The 18,691-nt window shown below is 43.8% G+C and overlaps 1 protein-coding gene across 1 annotated transcript in view; it reads right to left on the reverse strand.

Annotated features, from left to right (window-relative positions):
* The window catches only part of SETBP1 (SET binding protein 1), a 263,504-nt gene that overhangs the window by 141,905 nt on the left and 102,908 nt on the right, over window positions 1–18,691 (reverse strand). The window contains 1 exon segment of the mRNA XM_082335560.1: window positions 584–655. Coding sequence (XP_082191686.1) covers window positions 584–655 — 72 coding nt within the window.

Below are 18,691 nucleotides of genomic sequence, written 5' to 3' on the forward strand. Positions count from 1 at the left end.
CAGGTTGTTTTGGAATTTCTCATTCTATTTCCGTTGGAAACTCAGAAATAGAGAAACTTGGGCAATCTGGAATAAGAGTAGCAGTACAGTAGCTTTTTCTTTCTGAACAAAGGGAAATAGATATTATCTTCTTAATGGTGGGCTATAACTGCAGAGGAGATGAAGACGAGAGCCTCAGAGTCAAAGGCAGTTCTAGGAGTTTCATTCTCATTATATCTCAATGGAGTGAAGCAAATAAATTGCGCAAGTAGGCATATGGAAGCTCGCTACGCAAATGGCCTATTTAAGGCTCTTACTTCCTAATTAGGTCCTGGTGTCAGGAGCCTGGTAACAATTATTCACACATAGATCTTTCAGATACAATACAAACTGTTCTAAAACCTAAACCATCATAATGCCATGCATTAAAAAGAAGCCCTATTTAGCTTGATCTTTTTAGACTCTTTAGTCTAAGCTTAGTGCTTGGAATATCAGTTTCTGTGCTATGCACATCCTAAATTTTGTGTCTAACACTGCAATAATGGATTTGGAAGGGGAAAAGGAAGAAATAAAAACTTCCACAGCCATAACCCCTTGTTCTTACCTTGTTCACAGATTTCGTCACTGGACTCTGCACAGGGAACCCACACTCTCTTCCCAAATTCTTCATCTGACTCTGTGGCGTTTGCCAGAGCAAAGAGAAAAGAGAAAACCTTGATTGTGGGAAAGACTGTGCAGAAAATGGTCACAAGCATCCAAACTTTTGCTCTGCCCTTCTCCATTTCATTACATCATTCTGTGTGCCCACCACCACCTACCAGACAGGGCCTTCTGAGCACTCAGTGCTGGGGTTCACCCTCAGCACCACTCAGTTTTGGAAGGTCCCCCAAGCTTCTCCTTAACCCACACAGATACATAGATTTCTCCTCCCAGGAATCCCTGGTAAGCATGGCAGCACCACGGGGCCATCACAGCTTTCCCCAGCAGCCGTGGGGCATGCAATGAGCTGTGATGGCAGGGAGTGGTGCCATGGATTCCTATGACAACCCATGTTGGAAAGGCTTGGGTAGAGCAGGAAGGTGTCACAGGATGCCAATCCGCCTGTTTTGTTTAAGAGTTAAAGCAGGGAGCTGAAGCCAAGGATTACCACACTGCAAAACCATTTAAAACAGGGTAAGTCCTTGTGATTCAACATTGTGACTGCAGCAAACCCACTCTGCCCTGTGCTTCTGCACTTCTGGTATGAAAATGAGATCTTCCTCTCCCCTTCTTCCCCTCCTGCCTGCTCTCCCCTCTTTGTCCACCTCTTCAGCCCTTCACACAAAGGTGAAATATTTTACATTTTCACCTGTGGTGATGCAGATCAGAGAGTGTTTTCTTTGCTTTGCTTTTCACTGATTTTGCCCAAGGCATCCTTTTAAACAGCAGCCTGTGCAAAGATAATAGGTGGCACGATTCTCTGTAACTGGAATCAGCAACAAATCAGCCATCTGCCACTCCAGGGGTCTGAGATTAACCCAGCTACTGGACCGTGACTGCAAAGCATTTGCACATTTAGATTAGAGAAATGTGAGGTTACAAGTCCAAAAAAATAAAAGACTGAAAGTGGGGAAGGTGTCGGGAGAAGGGGTGGAAGATAGCCTTGGAAGAGTGCTCTGGATTAACCCTTCTAGGCACAAGCCATCTCCTAACAACTGCAAGCAGACAACATTTCTCATTATAAAGTGTTAAAAGGATGAGGGATTTGAAGGAAGCAACTGGAGATTCATGAGACATCACGTTTCAGGGAAATACATCCAAAGACACTTCTTTGATATAGGGAGAAATAAAGACATTCGGCTGCCTTGTCAATGCCTTGCAATGTTCCTTGGGAAGTATGACCAAGTTGCCCAGATGGCTTACTTGGACCACTTGGAAAGTACAAGAGTAACATTTTTGTGACAAGATGGACAAGCTCCCTTACTCCAGAGCATTGTCAAGATATCGAGGAAATGAAAGAGATCTGCATTCTGAAATATCAAGTTTTAGGAAGGTGTCTTCATTCTCTGTCTTCAGCTTCCCTCCTGAATAACAAACACCATATTGCTACTTTGTGCCCATGGATGCTGTTGGTCCACTTTAATATTTATCCATATCTTTGGGATCCTCTCTATAAATCTGTTGGGAATTGTTATTCAGTAACTGAATTATTAAGAGGTTTAAATCAGTAGTAAACACAAGCTGGCTCCACATTTAAAAGCATGAGCCATTCTCTGTGCAGGTGCATGGCGGGTTAGGACAGCTGCCAGGGTCTCCTCTGCTCACTTTGATGCGGGCTTTAATCCCCACTCCTGGTATTTGCTTTTGTAGTTCGGCATCCCATGGTCAGGGATCTCAGGTTAAAAGGAGGAGGTTGTGGCCAAAGAGGTGCAGTTTCAGCCAAAACTATCAGCAAGGACTGCTGGGAAATTCAGGCCAGGTCTGCATGGTGTGTGCCCTTGGTGAGGATGGTAGTTTAAATGCACAACTCCTTAAGTCAAAAGAGGCAACTGAAAAGCAAACAGCAAGCACATGTGTGCCTAAAAAAGCCACTTATTTTTGTGGCTATACTTTGTTCATGAAGAATAGGTGGGATCTGTTGACATGTACAATGGCACGCAGATTACTCCAAGTTACTTGGCCAAACCTCTTGCTGACATTTTTCATGGTTTCTTCACCCTGTCTAAGGTTTCCTGGGTCAAGCACTACACGCCCGTCACTTGTGACAAGAGAAAAGCACAAGAAGAGACAACAGCATCTCTTCTGTGCAAGCTCAAGTTAAGCTGCAGCAACTACATGGTTCAAGGCACAGCTGAGAGGAGGAAGAGCGAGGGATCAGTTGCTGCAGACGTCCTACTACATACAAAGCCCGCTAGCATCACCTCAGAAATGAGTGCACCTCCTAGCAGCATTAATTTGGGACTGATCTTTCAATCTTCTGCAGAGGAAGGACCATTGATCTGCGAGGAGCTATGAGAAGAAGAGGGTGAGGAAAGTAGGCTGGAAAACACATTTAACTCTCCCTAAATTCCCCACTATTTATCATGGTATTTCCAAAAGGTGTTACCTGAGCAGACTTAGGTGCTCCAAAACCAGGCCCACGTGTCTGAAACCAAAGGTGAGATTTAAAGTGGTTTGGATTTATACTAGGGCATGGTTTTCAGGTGAGAGACAGGTCACAGGGATCATCCCACACCTGGGACTACAAACCTGGCCAAGCTAACAACCCAACAACCCACAAGCTTCTGAGATGCGGCAAGTTAATGAGCCTCTGCCTGTGCTTTGGAAAGGTCTCCTTGAACTTGACCTGCTGTCTGTGTGAGTGCTAAAACTGCTGTTAAAACAGGAGCTGGACCCATTTTCAAATGCAAAGGCAGGGGTTTTCTCTTTCTCCAGTCTCCAGTTTCTGTAAAGCTAACCTTAAACTTCAGATCCAAACGCCAGCATGATCCTGAGCGTAGTATGTGTTTGTTCATGGTGCAAGATCTTTGCATTCAGCTTCAACTACTGGACTGCTAGAAGAATGCTTGTGTTAGTAACAATTTTAAAAAGATTTTTTAAAAAAATCAAAACCTCATATATAAAAAAAAAAAAGTATTTTCTTGTACCTTTTTCTGTTCCGTGAACGGAGGGAGGAGGGCACCAACACAGGGCAGAACCTTTTATTTCAGACAAAAATCACAGCAAAAGTCTAGCCCCATCCCTTGCAAATTAATCAACCTTATGAAATGCTGTAGAAGTTTCAGCCCTGTATGATTTTTTGTTTGTTTGTTTTATCCAGGCAGGATTTGCAGGAAAGGGTTTTTGCAACCAAAGCACTAACACTGCATTAACCAGCTCAGCTGAGCTGTGGAGCTGCCTGGAAGTTGTGTCATCCCCCAGCAAATGAGAAGAGGAGGGGAACACCGATGCAGGCGATGCTGCACCTTGCAGAGACTCGTGTGTCCTACAAGTAACCTTGCATCAGCCTACAGAGCCACGAGAGCAGCCTTATGGGTACGGAGAGAGGAGGAGGAGGACAGCAAGGAGGAGGGGAAGAAGTGGCAACAGGAAAACAATCAGAAAACTCACTGGGAATCAAGTCTCCTCTTCCTCCCTAAGAAGAAAATTTAAAAAATAGAAATCCCTCCCCAATACAGAGACGGCAGGAGGGGATGGGCACACTCGCTCCTTCTCTCCTTATAATCCTTTCAAGCGAGCATCATAACAGATGCACAGGGGCTAGAGATTTGGCTACAAGCGAAGTATTTCTGCCAGGCACTTCCCACATTGCACCAGCCCCAGAGTACAAGGGGCTGCCCCCCTTCTGCTCCCTGTCTACCCCAAGTTCCCAGCAAGGGTCCCCTCTTTTTCCCAGAACTCCTAAATATCACTGGGGGTGGACGATGGGGGAGAAGAGGGTCACATCTAAAAGGCAAAGGGGAAGTGGTGAGGTGGGAGAACACCCTTGAGACCGGCCAGCAGCCCCTCAGCCACAGCCATTCTCATTCCTGGCACGTTTTGCTGCTCTCCAGTGCAGCCCGGCTTCGAAATATTAGTGCGGCGCAGAGTGCCATTTTCGAGTCGCTGCAGCTCCTTCTTGGCACCGGTTCAGCTTTTTGTCTTGCCTTCTCCTTCAAGCGCCCAGTGGAGGGAGGAGGAAAGAAAGGAAGAAAATAAAGCCCTGCTGCTTCACCACTGGGGCCATCAGACTCCCCGCGGCACCCCCCGCCTCGCCTGCAGCACCCCACACCCTCCCAGCCCACTCCCAACCGAACCCACTGGCAAACATAAATCTCTTCCCACCTCCACAGCAGCCAATTCACAGCCTCCTTTCCCCCCACCCCCCACCACCCCTTTTCATTCCTCACTCCTTTGTACTCCTCAAAATTTTTCCAGCCAAGCGTTACAACCTTCCACCCCCCTTTCTCCTCCATCCCCAGTTCTTCCACCTCCTCCCCTCACATCAGCAAAAATAATCGTGCCATGGTTGCCAATGCACTGTCGTCTGCTCAGAGCAGAGAGCCACTGCACCCACAACATGCCTGGCAGGTCCAATCCAGCTCACAGCTGCCCAAGCACAGGTGAGCTGCAGTGCTTACGGGTGCACATGCATGTACACACACACATGTTGTAGGGCATGACATACTCTGCATCCCTTGGCGTTGCTGTAAATACAAACTTCCTGGAAGCCTGCGTTTGGCAACTGAATTCCTCCTCCAGCTTGTGGGGCAAGGAGAAAAACAGAGGCGGAATAGAGAGGGAGGGAGGGTGTATTTTTTTAAGCAACCCAAACACGACACTGAGTGCTTCCACCAACAGCATCTCAGCCTGCTGTGCTGGCAAACAGCTGCCAGTTCCAGCCTGGCACCAGCTTTGATTTGTTTTTCTCTCCTCTTAAACACCCTCCTCCCAAATATTTATTCCCTTATTTTTTTCTTTTTAGTTTTTTTCTTCCCTTTTTCCCTCTTAGCTTGTCCATAGAGGGGCTCCCTCCTAGTCCCACCCACATATCCAAAGCATCACGTGTGGAAGGAGCACCAAAAGGAGTTAAATGTGATGTAACACTCAGTGAACCAAGATGGGGGAAAAAAAACCCACAGGTACACACAACATATATATGCTTTTCTCTGAGGAAGAAGGAGAGAGTGAGAGATGCCCTAAAAGCAAGCAACACGACCCTTGTGCATGGCAGGATGTGCAAGACCCAACCTCCTCCACACAGGAGGGAGGAGACAGGTTTGGTTGGGAGGCAGAGAAAGGTTGAGGCAAAATGCATGTTCTTCATGGAAAGGACCCAAAAGAGCCACCTTTCAGCCAGCAACCTGACTCCAATTAAACTGGACTTCGAAACACTGACCTATGCCTGGCGGAGATAAAGTAGTGTAAAATGCACCTTGTCTGGTGCCTGGAGGAAACAGATTTGGAGAAAAAATATAATAATGCTGATGATGATGCTGGGGATGGCTTGAAAGAGGCACAGATGGAGGAGAGAAGATGAGACAAGGATTTTAGCATGGTGGCACGAGTGCATTAAGCTGCAAGCCAAGCTGGAGACCCAGAGCAGGGAACGGCCCTGTAAGCAGGCACTCATGTCTGTGGGGCTTTTTATGAGCCTGGTTGGACCCCCTTGACCACTGAGAAACATCAAGAGGGGGTCCTTGGAAGCCATGGGAGTTAGAGGGTAGTGAAACAGATGGGCATTCGCTGCATCTCAGGCCTGATGTCTCTGCTCCCTGTGGCAATGAGTCACTCTGGAGGCCTAGCAAAAGTGCCAGGAAAAGGCTGGTTCTCACCAAACATGTTTTGGCCACCCAGGGGAATAGCAGAGCAACCGGCTTGAAAGTGGGGTCACAGAGACAGACTGGAAGACAGACAGACAGCATGCTCGGGGTGGTACAGACAAAACAGCAGTGTCCTGAGCAGCTGCCTAATATGTATCTTGGCAAAATCTCACCTGGCTGTGGATAAAGCAGAAATCACAGGCTGGAATTGTAAACCCGTCAGTTGGTCTGACTTTTGCTTCCCTGTCCTGCACGTATAACACAGGAGGAAAGCGGAGGGCTGGATGACACCCTCTAGCTGCCAGGAGCCACATGGAGGAGCTGGTCCTTTGGCTGCTGCCAGCTGCTGCATGTGGAGCAGCTGATGGGCAGGCGCTCAAGTGGACTTAAAATAAGCAGATACCCTGCTGTGACTGCACTCATTAGGGGACGTGTGCATTTGCATACTTAAACCGAGCCTCAGGCCTGTGCCCTTAGGAGAACCTCTGCCACTGGGACGCAGGTCCACCTACGCAAGGTCCATGTTAGGGCTTTCTCCAGGCCACTGCAGCATGGCTGGGACTGGCTGGACTGGATGAAGCAATATGCAAGTAAGCTACCAAAACCCCTCTTCTGAGTTGTGGCTTCACTGTCCCAGGCCGTTTGCATAAGGATGTCATCCAGCATTGGCAATGGTTCTTCCCAACATCTGCTTCCAAAGTCAGCTGGTGTCCATCCGAATCTCCTCTCCTAGCTGGTTTACATGTCTGTTTTCTCTCTTTGCTATTCCTCAGGCTTAGGGTGGTTTCTACCCTTCTCTCCAGCATTTAATACCAAGTGCTGGCATTTGGCAAGGCAGACTGGGTCCCTCATATGTGTCCATGGCAAAGCAGCCCCTGAAACCTCAATCGGAGGCCCCCACAGAGAAGCATCCCTGCCCAGAGGTATCTGTAGCTCATTGAAGTGACTCCCAGATAGAGGCACTTTCAGATCCTTTGAGTTGAAAGGCGCTATAAATAAAAGATATTACAGACTAACAAGTTCTCAGATGCAAACTGGAGTGGGAAAGAATATTTTAGCATCCTCTTTCTAAGCATATTAACTCTTGGCAGACATGATCATTCAGGTCTCCAGAGCTGAAAGCTTCACACAGTATGCAGCACGTTGAGTCCATGTGCTCCATCTCATTTCAACAGCTCTAAAATCTACACTGCCCCTACACTACAACCCCCCAGTGCAGTGAGCATCCAAATATTGTGTCGTTTTGGGGGTTATAACAGTAAATATACACTCCATGGTGATCTTTCCCAGGAAAAACTCAACCTTCACTGCTGTATGCTCACAATAGATGGTGCCTAAAGATTTTTATCAACTGGCTTCTGATGCTTCCCTTTCCAGGGTGAGCAAGCACTTTGTATCAGTCTGGCTTGCTTTAGTGCAGTGACCCAGCGTTGTGCTCCGCTGCTGAAAGTTCAGGTCCCAGCTGTGGGGCTAAACTCTTGCTAACACTGGGCTGATTTCTCCATCTCTGTCACACATGCTGCCGGGGTGTGTGTGTGTTGGTTTTTTTCCACACTGGAAAAGAAAGAAAACAATCATGCAAAATGCAGAGAAGATGTGGCAAAGGAAAACGGGGAGGGAAGTGATCCTGAAGTGTGCGATGAGGTTGAGAGGAAATCCTTTGGGCAGCACGGGACACTTCATCACATTCTTCTTTTTCTTCACCAAGGAGAAAATATTGCTCAAGAGGCAATTAAAATGTTACAGGCAACAAGAAGCTTTTAGGATGCCTTGAAGAAATTATGTGCGTGCACAAGTGCGTGGGGAGAGATGCAAAGTGGGAAGTCACTATTAGTAATGGGTGAACTACAAAAGGTTGGATGGTTTGTTTTGGATAAAGATCCCCACATTCAGATTCTTATCTAAAGCCCTCAATCTTCAGAGCAGGGCTGGGAATGTCTTAAGAACAGACCTTTCTTGCAGGATTTCCAGTATCTGTCAGAGCAGTTGCCTATACCAAAAATACCACGAAAACAGCTTTTTTTCTTCTTCTTCTTCTTTTATGCAGTGTTTTGGCTCTTCTGCTGCTAGTTCCAAGCAAAACCTAAAACTGCAAAGTCTTTGACTGGAAGGTTGGACTGTGCTTATTTAATTTCAAGCCATCCTGATTCTCATGACTGCACAGATACAAGGGAAATAAGGAAAAATGCTGCTGTGATTCTAGAGAAAACTTTAAAAGAAAAGAAGATTCCCTGAAAATTGGCAGAAAAACAAGCTGGCTTCCCTAAGAGAGGACTACAAACCCTGATTTCTCTCACCTTAAGCAGGCTACTTATCTGTAAGCTGTCTATTCTTCTCATAGATAACATGCAAGATCACAGTGTTCCCAGTTAAAATGAGCCTGCTAGCTTTGGGTGGTTATTAGTCAGTGAATGCTATTGAATCAATAAACAAAATAAGGACTTTGAAGAGAGTCTTGTTTCCCTACTCAATCTTGAAAGTCATCAGATCTGCAGTATCCCTAATTTGGCAGAGAAAGAAGAAAGAAAACAATTTGGACATGATCCGACGCTTTCCAGTTTTCTTAAATCAGAGTGTAACTGAGGTAAAATAGCCTAAGGACGGTGCTGTTGGGATGAAAGCGGTATGTTTTGCTTAAGTCCCCTGGACAAACAGGGCTGTTGCAGCGCTGATTTTGATCTCTGGCAGATTTACATCAGGATATGTCAAGTAATGTTGCTCAGTGTGTAAGGCAGAGAAGAATCAGGGCAGTGGGCTTTTAAGGATGTTGCCAGATATCCTGTGTCCCTGGACTATTCACCTCAGGACAGTTAAAAGCACATACATTCACTCTACGTGTAGTAAAGAATGAATGTTTTGCTGTTAAAGACCAGATGATGTTCTTCTTAAATGATTTATTGTAGTCTTTTTTCCCGCCTTTCCTATTATTTATTAATTATGCAAGCAATGGTCGTCAGCTCATTCAAGCGGCTTGGAGACCAAGACTCAGATTTTTATCTGGTACAAATCAGGATAACTCAATCCAAATCAACAGAAATGATGGACGAACCCAATGGAAAAGGTGTAAACCGAGAGTTTATGCTACACAGTCTTCCACAACAAGAGCACAGGCTTCTAGACAGCACGGTACATACAGTCTACATATTTTCTCACTGAAGCTGATGGCACTTCCTGTAGGTGACCAAGACAGGTACAGGAGGCCCAAGTCCCCATTCATGTCCACATGCATGAATCAGGAGAAACTCCATTATCCATCACATGCTGTGCTTTTTGCAAAATCTGTTCATTGTGTCCTGCTAAATGCTGCAGGATGCTGATAATTTTTGTCAAAACTTGGCTTTTGTGCAGCTTCTTAGTTTAGATGGTGGGATAGAGGGATGGGTTTAACTTTTGGCTTGAATGAAAGAAAGTTAAAAATCTGGACCCTTTCAAGAGTGCTGAACAGTCGAGAAATTTGGCTCTGAGCTTTTTGAAAATGTGACCCAATCTATCTAGTTATTATACCATTCTCTGGCTATGACTAACACAAGGATTGATATTTACTTGCAGGAAACACTGGCAAGAGATGGGGGTTCCCATTCACTCATGTTGTTTACTGCTCCCCTGAGATCATACACTTCAGTGATAATGGAGCAGACCGCTTCACAGGTGCACAGTTTATACGCCAAAATGGGTTGTAAATCAGAGTGACGAAGAAAGGGCTGGAACAACACTTGTTTATAGAAGCAACCATTGGAAAGGGATGTTGACCGTGTTCATTTTGCAGGTCTGATCTCCTAAGTCTACGCCTGCTCACACTGCACCGGAGGGACTGGGTCCCACATCAGAAGTCCAAGGAGCACATCAATAATTTGCCAGAGAGTACATAGGGGGTGAACTTGTCCCTGATCGCCATTATTGGTTCAAAACCAGGAATTCTCATACCCTTTTGGACAGATGGCTGGTCCTATTACTTCTTATGTTAGATTTCCCATTGAGGCTGAAAGCAAATCCACATTCAAGCTGAAAGTAAACAACCTGTGAATTCAAAAGGCATTAACTCAAACTGCCAAAGTATTTGCTGCGTATGCTGCAGATGTCAAATAGACAGTTTCCCACAGCCCTGAGCCTAGACACATAACTAGGTTACACAGCAAAACCTTCCACCCAGCTTGAAAATCCATCCTGTGCAAAACTCGTTCTCCTCACTGGTGTTTTAAGGGCTGGAGCCTCAGCTGGAGTGAATTAATATAGTTGCTCTGATTTGAATAGAGCTACGCCAATTTATACCAGATGAGGATTTCACCCTTTGGATGCTAAGTGAGAAATGGCTATCCACTACTTTTTTAACAGTGTGGTTTGAGAAAAAAATAAAATGTGGTGTATTTTAATGACTAAAAGAGCCCTAAGTAAGTTTCTTTCCATTTCTATGATTAATTTTTGAAGAAACCTATTACAGAGCTTGGTCCTAAAGAATTAGGCTTTGCAGAAAAATGCATGTAAATAACACAACTTATAAATACAAACAACACAAGTTACCCAACTTATTCCAATTCCTAATACCTTTCAAAATGCCAACAAAAAGTCAGCTGGGTACCCAAGCACGACATTGCTGTGGTATTGCAGGAAATTCAGAAAGTGGAAAGGACTGAATAAACCAGTCTGTTTTTTCCTGCCAGGGCAGAATGAAGAGGACAAAACCCATGAAACTAAACCATACAACCAAAAAACCTCATCCATATGCTATGAAATGCTTTGCACATTAGTACCATGGTGTGCTCCTCAGCTGTAAAGATGTGCGAGATTGTTTTTTTTAATATATTTTAGTGTAAATCAAACAGCACCACTGAAGTCATATTCTGTAAATCAGGATTCATTCTATGTAAAGCAATGCAACCTCATGGTATACATTCAGGAATAATTACCCAAATTAACTCGCAGACTTGGATGAGCCTTGGTTTTCCCCAAAGTAAATTGGAGGTCAAATATTACACCAATAGAAAAGATTGAAGATTTTTAAGATGATGGTAATGGGAAATCAAACTGCTAAACTGTTTAACTTAAAGCCACTAGGCCGATGCAGGTCATCAGAAAATTCACCTCCTCTTTCCTCCAGCCATCCTTATTTTCACTTTACAATTCAGTGTAAGCTGGTAATTAGTAATACTTGGACCGTTTATAGAGCCTTCCATCTGAGGATCTAGAAACACTTTGTAAACAGTAATGAATTAAGCTTCTTAACACCCCCTGTGAGACAGATACTACTATCTCATTTGCACAGCTCAGAGAAAAGGTGCAGGTTTGCCGAGGGTGGGATCCAGCCAGTGACGGAGCTGGGAAGCCACTCTAGACCCTGAACCTCACCTTCAGCTCAATAACACAAAGCGTTCAATGGATGTGGTGTTGTTCCTGGCAACTTCTGAACCTTACAATTATTTCTCAGGAATGCCAGTGTGCCCTGATGTCTGACAGGCTGAAAACATCTACCCATAGAGAGACTTTAAGTCCTGCTTACTGATGAACAGAAACACCATGAATATGCTGTGCGTCCTCACCTGGAACAATTACTCACAAACATGATCCTCTGACATTGCAAACAGGAGAGAAAATTGGGAATTCAGTTGTCCTTACTTGGTTTTTAATAATAAGACCAACCCTGGACAAAATAATACAAAGGTCTGGGAGGGTTCCTTTCCTTTTCTTTGCATCTTTAATTGCCCTGATCTTTTTCTCATGTAGAGGAAAGGTAAAATATTCAAGCCTGCTTGCGAGTCATGATGACAGGAGGAACTTAAAGGATTTTTAAAGAAAGCCTAAAGATTTTGCTTCCAACACTATCAGGAATGTTTAGATCCTAGGCAAGCCTTAGGACAGGACAGGCATTGACGAGATGAGTATTTTTTTTTTCCAAAGCACAGTCTCATTGATTTAAGAGCAGCTAATGTCTGGTACCTATTTGAAGCATTTTTCCACGTAGCCCTTCTGCAAATGCATGGCAATCAGACAATTTCAGTGATGATTCTTCTGTCTAAAAATACACACCTCCCCCTCTTTTCAATTTATCACTGAGCCAGTCAGCCTGTTTAGTGTTGAAGTTTTGCCCATTTAATAGTGCACTTAGGAAAGCTTAATACAAACATCAACCAATTCATCGCTGTCACAAGAAGAAAAGCCTTAGAAATCATTCATCTAAGCGAGAGTCAAGAGCAAGAGTCTCTTATTTAGAGATCGGTCAATAAGAAACAATGTTATGGAAGCTATTCTAAATAGACCAGATTTTTTTTTTTTTTCTTAAGTATATCTTTTCTTCCACAGATTGAAATTGAGGAGAGCAAATAAAATATTTAGTTTTGCTTTTGAAATTTGTTGGTGACCTTAAATCCCAGATATGGGGCACTACACAAGAGACAGGCTTTTGACATATTCAGCGTGTTGATTTGTGAACTATTAGCAGATTGTTGTTTGCCTAAAAGTACGTATTTGAAATACTTTTCTAAAAACTCTTCTTGATCTCTTCCCAGCTCATGAGCTGCTAAATGTCTGTACGACATGGTGATGTTTGTGTCCCGAACAGAGGGACATTACAATCCCTAGAAGCAGGTTTCCAGTGGGAATGTTAAAGGCACTATTCAGGAATATTCTCCAGTATTTGCAGCCTCCACAAACACTCCTGCTCACAAACATGTTTGCTGGAATATTTGTCAAGAGCAAACATGACAGGATGGTGGGAGAAAGTGTACAAAGTCTAACCAAGCTTATAAAAACCCAACAGCTAATGAATACTTGTGGAAAATGTCTTACGGTATTTCCTCAGCTATGGATGCTAATTAGGAAGCCTATAAAGCTAAAACTCTTCTGCTGCCTACCTCCTTATGTAGTCCAGAATTGAAAGCCACTTCCATGGCTCTCTTTATCATATTCATCCCTGTTACATCTGCTGGATCCAGAAGCAGTTTTTAAAAATTATTTGTGTGTGTATCAAATGGATGAGGTTATGAACAACTGGACAGAGGCCCAGAAACTCATTTCACATAAGCAGCCCTATGGTTAACAGCTTTTGCTGTCTTTGACCAAAAAAAGACCTACAAAAGATACGAGTATATATGTAGATTGGCCAATATGTCTTATTGCCCAATGTTGAACCACCACTATTATGTAGCACTATGGATTACCTCTTCAGGCCTCTTTCTTCAGTGACAAAACAGCTTTTGGATTGGGTCTTCTATAAACAAGCTCAGTAGGTACCCAAAGAAACACAGCAAGCTCATGTTGCTACAGGACATTGGCTCAAAAGCACAGGGCCAGGGAAAGAAGGAGAATTGCAAGGATATCTAGTGGACATCCTCAGGTCTACAAGTCTGGGGGCTTGAGGATGGTGAATTATGGACACTGAGTCAAGTCAATGCCATGCAGGTGAGCAGGAGTTTGTGCCTGAGAAAATCAGCTCTTACTGAGTGCAAACACTGCTTAAAAACCCAAAGCATTGAGATCCAGGTTTTTTAGTTAACAACAGCCAAAGGAAGCATTTGTGACGCATGTCAGCAGGACACAGGAAGAGGTTAACATGAACCTGCCTATTGAAAAACCCATGTGGGGAAATAGTTTGCTCTCCTTCTTCCATGAGCTGTATTTTACAAACTTTGGGCCAAATTGTGCTCCTAAAGGGAAACTTTAATTCAATGGGACTACTGTGAACTACCTCTGCCACACTACTGATGATAACACAAGACATGCTAGTCTCTGGTCAGGGCCAGGCTGAGTTTGTACTTGGGCTCCTCAAAATGCTGGTATAATGTCAAGGCTCACCATAATCTCTTGTAACTCACCACCGTATCTGTTTTCCAGTAAAGCATGATGCTTCCTTTTTCACCTGACTAATACTGAGACCCTCAGTATGTTTTTTGAGCAGGAGTTTACTAAAAATGATCTTTGTTCTGCTGTAAATGCAGCCAGCTCACATAGTAACAAGATAGAGTTGTTCTCTTTTCTTTAAAAAAATGCAAATCCTACATTGCAAATAGGTTTTTATTTTGCAAATTCTGCCTATTATCTGAATATACCATTCCTTATGTTTCTCACTCCTGGAAGGTAAGGGAAAGCAATGGACCATCCAGAATTTTTACAGACTGTCCCCTCCGGTCATGCATTGGTAGTACCATCGTACTGTATAATGCATGACTTACCTGCAAAGATATTGGAGGAGTAATGAAATAAGCAGATGCTCTATCAGCAGGCTTTTAAAGCATTGGTATTGCAATCTGAGATGCAGTCAGCCATTACATGCATATGCCCTTTATTTATTGAGCTGATAAAGGCTCTATGTCAGGAGCAGTCAAGTTGCCTTTTTACTTTCTGGCTTTCCTCATATTAAAGAAAGTTGCTGTCTGGTTAGTTTATGCTCATGCAAGCTCCAGATTTGGGAGGAAAAGCAGGATTTACCTCCTGACTCATCTATTAAAAATAGAGGTCTAAAACCCAGACAACTTCATCCAAACAAATCTCCAGGTACTCTCTATAGTGATTCCTTTCCCCTTAACACAGATGATGTCTGAAATAGGTGGATCTCACTGTAGTTACCTATTTCTCTCCATTGGCTAGAAAGGGAGCCCAGGACAACTAGCCCAGCTGTAGGTAAGAATACCACAGATGCCCATGTCACCAGAGTCACAGACATTCACTCATATATAATTTCTATTTTGTATACTTTTTTAAAATCAGTGTTGTTCTGGATAATTTCACGACAGCATCAAACGCAGTTTCCCCCAAACTCCATTCCAAGCGCCGATGGTTGATCAGAAAACAGGGAAAGGCTGGCACGGATCAAAGGGCAGGATGGTGTTAACATTAAGAGCTACCAGACGAGTAGCATTTTGCACTATAAATAGAATAGCATTGCTCAGCTGCATGAGGAGTGAAGTTCTGAAGTCACCGAGTCGCATGGCTGTGGCTCAGGAGAGGATTTCAGTTCATGTTCAGTGCTGTGTTTGATCACTGGCACATCACCCAAAGGTTCACAGCAAAACAGATGATGGGACAGGGAAAAGCTCTTCTTCCTAACACTGCAAAGGAAACTGCTGCTTGCTGACTGACAGCTCCCCAGCCAGCTTATGTGCATCTAATTACCGAGCCGCAACCCAAATCAAAATGCCCCATTGCAGCTGGTGTCTCACTTAATCCATTCATAACATGAGCTAATTAGCATTGATGTTTTTGGGCAAGTTTATTCCAAATGTGGTCAAGTCTCAAGCTTTCAGCTTAGTTGCTAGGACCCATTGAGGATCCTGGGAGAGGCTGTGTTTCTGCCTACAAGGCATTTTCTGGCCTGATGATGGCTTAGGAGCAGCTTCAGGAGAAGATGCTGTGCTGGGCTGAGACGAACACTGGCACATAAGCAGTGCTGCTAAGCTGTTCTTGCTGCTACACCCTACCTCCATGCAGAAGAGTTTGTAGCAGAATCAAGAGATCTCATAGTTTTCCTCCTGTCTGAATTCAAATGTCCCGATTAGGGAAAAAAAGGGGGGGGGGGAAGAAAAAAGAAAAAGAAAAAAAAAACAACTTGGAAAGTGGGAAAAATCAAGGAACAATTCTGCACTTTTTGTTATTCTTTGTAAGCAGAGCTGAGAAAAGAGGCCAGTTACCAGAGCTTTGCATTTCCTTTTCAACCTATGGGATTAGAAGATGAGAGCAGGTGCTAATGGGAATTTTGCCCATGGCAGAAAATCAGGTTCCTAAATCTTCATCACTAGAAATCACAAAAAACCCTAGCAATGATCTCTAATGGCTGCACTTGGAAATTGGTGATATAAGGAATTTTCACTTGGCAGAAAACCGACTTTCCGCTCCTTCGGCACACCACAATTTCAGTTTAATTTGTAACAGGATGCAAGTGTAAATGAACTGACAACAGAGCTATCAGCTATTCTGTTGGTAACACTTGGAGCAATAGTTTCAATTTGACTAGACACAGCTGTCCACTGCATGGAACGACCTTTAGCCCCGTCCTTGGCGAAATTCAATTCTCTCCATGTCTGACTCCGTCCATGGGGACTTGAGTAGCAGAGCTGCCAGAATAATCAGTGCATTGCTTAATGACAGGCACTCCAACAAGCAACGCGGTTCTGCATTGTCAGAAACAGAGCCCGCAGCTCCAGGGAAGGCGGGGGGAGCCTCCTTGTTATTCAAAAGGAAATAAAGCAGTTGTATAGGAGCAAACGTGGATGTGTGCAGCCACCTTTGCTTGATGAGCGTCACTGATGCGCTCGGCACCGTGTGCATGTATGTAAACATGGAGTTTTCTTGTGTGTTTGTCAGCAAATATGCATTTTTACTAGATTTGCCTCTCAATAAAGGCTGAGATTCTGCTGCTGCTCTGCATTGTACCGCCGCAAACCATAATTTATACAAGTTTAAATGTGCATACATCCCATATGGTGATGCTTACATAGCCATCCAGATGTATATCATCTAACGTGTATACATATGTATAGATATACACACTTCTGGTGTGTTTATTACATTGGCCACTGCAATAAGAAAGATGTTTAGAATGCAAGCGTCAAAAAAATAGAAATTTCCCAACTTTACAGCTATTTGTACAAACTTATTTCTGTTTGAGTGGGCGTCTCTCCAGCAGTGTGAGTGAGACAATCTCTTACACGGGATAGGAAAGGCACATCACCATAGGATTAACACATACGGGCCCCAGCCCACATCATGGCTGGACCCACAAGAATAAACACAGAACTTCCTAATTTTTTAGCTGGTTGATTCAGTAGCCTGAACACAGAAAAGAGAAATTATGTTGGGTCCAAAAGTGGACCCATTCTTTCCTTCATCGAGGATCATCAGAGATACGCACTGCTTTGGCTGGCAAGACTTGCTACAACCACTGCTTGTGGGAGATTTCAAGGGGTGAGACACCAGCTCCACCTGCCCCACGAGCCCCCAAGGGTTTCTCTCTTTGCTATTTTTGCTTTGGCAGCACTCTGAGCCTGGCTCTGCAGAAGATTCGTGTTCAATTATTATTCTGACCTGCTGCCAACATTTTCCTGAGAAACACAAATGAGAAATGGGGAATGACGATCTTGCACAGCTCATAACTCAGCCAGAATGGAGCGGATTTTCATGGGAGAAGGGAAAGGCATGTTTTCGGACGCAAAGCTTTTGTCCCTGCCAAAATTCAAAGGCTCTTTTTCAAACAATAGAGATAGTACAGCTTCTTTAAAAAAAAATAGAGGCCACGAGTACCTTTGATAACAGAAAACATTAAAAATATAAAACCGCTGGTCTTTGCAGATGAGAAAACAAGGTAGTCTCCAAAACTTTGTGAAATCATATTACAGTGGAGCATGTTAAATAACTCAAATACAGGAGTCACTGCTGCCACCCTGTCACACACACCCTTCTAACTGTATCTGCTACTTATTCAGAAGTAGGAGAAATAACGCAGACCCTAGATGTTTGTCCTCAAGTAAGTCCATCTAACAGCTTTGTGCAAACACGACTGCGCACAGTTTAGCCCAGTTCTTACCGCGTGGTTTCTCCGTCCCCATCCCTGTTTGCTCCTCCCCGTCTTTCTCCTTGACCTCCCCTGTCACTTACCCCACCACACCAACAATTTTTCACCAGCCCCTTTAGTGGCCCTTAATTGCTAGGTTCTCTCGTGCATTTGCCTTGTGCTAATGGGTTCACTGTCTTCGTTGCTGATATTAGTACTCTGCCTTCTTGTGTTTCCTTCACTTCTCTCACTCTATTTTTCATTTTTCCACCTGTAACTTTTGATGGCTTCATATACCTGCAGAAACATGCACAGCTAATACATGTTTTTTATTCTCTCCTTTCTCTCTAAATGCCTGAATAATTCAGAAGCCAATATTTTAGGATGGCTGCATAGTAGCAACACTAGAATAGTATCACCTCTTCAGCTAGCTCAGAAGAATATAGCACCTTGCTGGGAACTTGTATGAAGCATCACAAGAGTGTGTCATGCAAAGAGAAGCTCTGTATAGCTTTTCTGGATGCTTAGCAGAGATGTTGTTCCAGTTCATGAGCACATACTGCTTTTTATTAACGTAAAGCCAGATATTCTTGGTTCAAAGTCCTCAATTAGTAAAAGCAGAAATGAGGCATACTGAGACATCCCTAAGATAACCACTGTGGTTTCCAGCGAGCAGACGACATGCACACAACTCAAAATACGTGTTTTTTTCCATATATATGCAAAATATCAGTTTCCTCATTTAATAACCACTTTTTATTCCCTCTTCAACTAAACCCAACTAGGCAAAGTAGAAAAGAGACAAAAGTTGCAAAATAACTGTCAAAGGAATATAAATCAAACTGCTCATGAACAATCTTTCTCTTTTTGTGCGCTGCTATCAAATTCATTTATGAAGCTTGAAATATTGTGTTTCTGTAGGTCCCACTAAAACAAAACGTTATAGAACAAATAG

Source organism: Platalea leucorodia (genome assembly GCF_965183815.1).
Source record: "Platalea leucorodia genome assembly, chromosome: Z".
In the NCBI taxonomy this organism is placed as follows: Eukaryota; Metazoa; Chordata; class Aves; order Pelecaniformes; family Threskiornithidae; genus Platalea; species Platalea leucorodia.